This window comes from Plasmopara halstedii (genome assembly GCF_900000015.1).
Source record: "Plasmopara halstedii genome assembly, contig: Scaffold_470, whole genome shotgun sequence".
Classification (NCBI taxonomy): domain Eukaryota; phylum Oomycota; class Peronosporomycetes; order Peronosporales; family Peronosporaceae; genus Plasmopara; species Plasmopara halstedii.
The window spans coordinates 1263507-1267649 of NW_020187390.1; the positions used below are offsets into that span (position 1 = coordinate 1263507).

General features: G+C 44.6%; 1 protein-coding gene across 1 annotated transcript; it reads left to right on the forward strand.

Annotated features, from left to right (window-relative positions):
• Nucleotides 1-3702: 3702 nt before the first annotated feature.
• Nucleotides 3703-3945, forward strand: PHALS_10456 (uncharacterized protein; the record flags this gene model as incomplete). The annotated part of the gene is made up of 2 exons (XM_024725880.1): nt 3703-3789; nt 3838-3945. The coding sequence occupies 2 exons, from the start codon at nt 3703-3705 to the stop codon at nt 3943-3945; spliced, it is 195 nt and encodes a 64-aa protein (XP_024576613.1).
• Between the last annotated feature and the right edge of the window lie 198 nt (nt 3946-4143).

Consider the following 4143-nt stretch of genomic DNA (forward strand, 5'->3'; position numbering starts at 1 on the left):
CACCCGGCTTTCGGTGGGTTTGGCAAACGCTTTTCAAGTATCACCAATGTGCGAGAACCTGCATAAAATGATAATCTGTCGAAAACGAATATCGTCAAACAACGGATATTAGCTTTGACAGATTATTGAGGTATGATCACATTCACACGACTCATGATGAATAAACCCAGGACGTCCTTGTACTAACGCTCACATTCGCATCATCGATTGTACCAATTTGGGAGGCAACAATTTGCCGCCTCCCCACTTGCACCAGAAACACCACCTATCGCACAAAGCGGTACTCGAGGGTGTCGCAATCCATTAATAAAAATGGCGTAATTTAATGTATGAATGAACTGATATTATCTTGACAAACCGACCAATAGTAATAACGAACTCCATTCTAAGAGATGTTCCATACAAAAGCTTCTCAACACATCACCGACCACTCGGTTGCACGTTCTGCTTGCCCATTGGTTTCCGGGTGTACAACTGAAGACATATCCAAGCGAGAGGCAAGGATTCGGTACAATTCTTTTCAAAGTCACTCGTGAATCGTGTATCACGATCAGGGACAATGGCGTCTGGAAAAACGAGATTGCGAATAACGTGAGTAATGAACAATAAATCAGAACTTTCGGTATTAATGGAATCTTAAACGGAGCGAAGCGGGCCATCTTGCTGAGTCTGTCAACAAAGACGAGTACCCCATTGTCGCCATCAGCATTCTCGGTGTACTAGTAAAGAATATTCCTCCCTGATGATCTGAGGACGACCACGACCTGTGGTGTTTACATTATCCGTCGATAAATCCATCGAAGTAGTCGGCATTGGACTGACTACTGGTGCTACCAAATGTATAGGGACACTTTTTGAGGAAGACTTAGGTCAACTGACACGACTCATCACATGTTTCTCGCTTCCAGCGGGTCGTTGACTTACGTAGAGAGGAGGTGAATTGACATTTATTCTTACAGCCAATAGGCTTTGACCTCTCTAACCTGATAAGTGCCTCCATCTCTGATACAACCGAACCGAAAGGGGATATACAATTATACAGGATGCACAATTAATGTTAGACACACAAAGTATGTGCTCCATAATCGGGATTGGCCCATTACATGTTTGCCGGATGCATGTTGGCAGATAGCTTGTTTATGCACATACTCTCGAGTTCTGCACAAACTCTCGAGTTATTCACATACTCTCGGGTGCTGCTCGCAAGCGTTTGGTGCGAGTGCCTCTATCCGATTTTCCGTACTCTGCACGCCCATTGACAAATATATGGTAAAGATAGACTTGCGCATATGCATATTGCGACCTAAATAGCTGCATCACCAGATTGTGGGGCGTCGCCGGTGTGTTGGACAGTCTATCCATCTCTTCCCAGATCATTCAAATTTGAGTACATATTGTAATAAAAGAAATGCCACTTCTTTCACAATCATCTGAAAAATACCAACAACTAGGATTAAAGCACTAGACAAGGCGCGATCAATCATGCTGCTCTGGTGCACATTCTTTCTAGGAACTAGCGCTCAGCAAATGGTAAAAGCATTTGCCTTGTTGTAAGCATGTTTACACTTGTTGGTAGCCTCTTTGACGCAAAAGTCTACATAAAGAGGGAAAACTTATTTGTCTCGCCGATCCGTAAATGTTTCGCACAGTTGAAAGCGTCTCTGACGTCGCAAATATTCCTTCGTAGAAACCATTGACGAGCGACGCAATTCCAACCAATCAGGTTGGCTTTCCGATATGGGGAACTCGCATGGCGGGTCTCTCATCACAGCATCGTGATATATAGCAAATGTAGGGTCGGGATGATGATCCACCGAAGGATTCCATAAGAGTGAAGTACATGGCAGTCATTATATTATAGTTTTCGTTGATCCATGGTTCATGTTGTTCCAGTCATATCATAACTAGGGTGAATTTGTGTCTCAGGTAAATTACTAGAGATTTAAGCTACCGTAATCCACACGCTAGAATTAAACTTTCTTTAGCGCGGGATGCTGGTAGCTAGCCGACCCATTTTGAGACCGAGTTCCGTACCCCTCGGTACACTATGGGGCTCTATTTCGGTCAGTAGGGCCTCCCCCACTCAATGATCACAAACCCATTGGGTGCGGATTGGCAGGGTGGTCACACCACAGTGATGTGAATGCTCGTCCACTTTAGTGACCTATCTTCGGCCTCCTTGATTCGGATCATATGGGTATCAAATCACGGACCCCCCGGCCCTAGGCGAAGCTACAAAGCACTTGAGCCAGGAATTGGTCGATAAAATGTCTAGACAAGATAGCGTACAGCAGTGTCAAAATCCTCAAATTTTAATAGGAAGATTTGGAGGAATCTTTTATTATAGCAGACATTGCAAGAAGCAATAAAATGGTATCCTCATTTAGCGTATACAATGCTTTCCCATACTGTCTGCTAATTTTGCCGGTCGTGCGTTGATCATCATTGAACGACGCTCTTAAATATACCATTATTTTCCTCGACTAGATAAAGTCGGGGACTCGATGTTGACAATCAACAGTCTCGGGGTGTGAGCCTTACTTCTCTCACAGACTCGCTCGCGTCCGGGCTGTTTTCTGTGTCTTGTCTTCTTCGACATACCAAAGAGATCCGCTCTAGTCCACAAGGATGCACTGCGCTAACCAAAAATCTACATTTTCCAGCAAATGATTCATCGATCATCCTTGCGCGGGAACTGGCCTTTGCACTACATACAATTATATAGCACCTGGTGCTCCACTAGATGTAACTTGTGAGTACAGCGATAAGTCTCAGCAGCCAAACAATTGTTCACTTACTGCTTGGCATTAACGCGGTCATATTTCTTTTGGCAAGTTCATACACTCGCCACCATCGGCCCACGCAGCACGGAAGTTATAGTCCGTGCTGACCAATTCTCACGACACACGGATGTTGTTTTCCAATTTTAACGGGATGCACAACGCATTCTTAAAAGAGGTAAGGTGGACAGAAAATATATAAGTGCAAGCCGAGTCTGTACAGGGGCCCCGCCATGAAGATGATTACTGATCTTTTGTCTGAAAAAGGGATTTTAGCCATCGCGGCAATAACAATTCTCAGTCCCTGACTCAGTCCACCAACAATCCCCTCAAGTTTTGATCGCACACGGTACGACTAATGAGACGATTTGAACACCCGCGAGCTTTCCGGCGTGAAACTAGACATTAGTGTACATTCGCGCGCGCGGCCTCCTAGCGTAAACACCGCTAGCTCGACGCGCTGCTGCTCCGTCTCTAGCATGAACAGTTTTGTTGCCATCTCAGCTGGAGAAAAATTATCTTTGTCTCCGCCTTCAAAGGACAGGGCTCTTGGCGAAAGACTGTAGTGTTCGTAGCGTGTCTTGCTGCCCCGACGACGGATGGTAGGGAAATTTACGCGTCAACCCCAAGAATATTCCAGTTTGTTAAGAAGCATTCGTCGGATTGACAACGGGGCTACAAAGTAAAACAAGATTGTTGTGCGCATCACACATAATTTTTTGTACAACGACTCCGCGTAAATTTACGCGCAGAGGATATACTCGTGCGTTCCACTCAAGAGCCAACCGGGGGCTTGATAAGTGCCTCATTATCTTGTTTGGTCTTCGAAGTGGCTTACTCGATTGGAACTATTACTGGATAGATTGGAAAACTGAGATTTTTACGAAACGTTTGCCACAGCTTGTTCGACGCGTTCTGCATAATGAATGCTTACACTAAAGCCAACGATGTTCGCAACGGTGGCAAGCGCGAGCTGCCTCTAGATTTCTACGTTGACGGTGACGAGGCTGTACTCACCGATCCCATCACCATAAAGCATGGGCGATATGAGAGCTAGCGGACTTGCAGTCGCGAAGAAGCCCGGGTTTTGACTCCAACCGAGTCTAGCATTTTTGTAATCTATCGCTTGGCTGACCACAACGCTCGCTTATACGACCAGCACTAACTCGACAGCTATAGCAAGTCACTTTGGTAAAGGAAAATCATGATTTAATGTCTTCATTAAGAATCAAAAATTCATTTTTATCCTAATTTTAAAAGTTTAGATTTTCATAAATGTACTATATATATATATATATAGTAAAATCTCAATACATGCATAACTACTGGCTACCTAGCCCCGTACCGTATTCTTGTTTGGGTG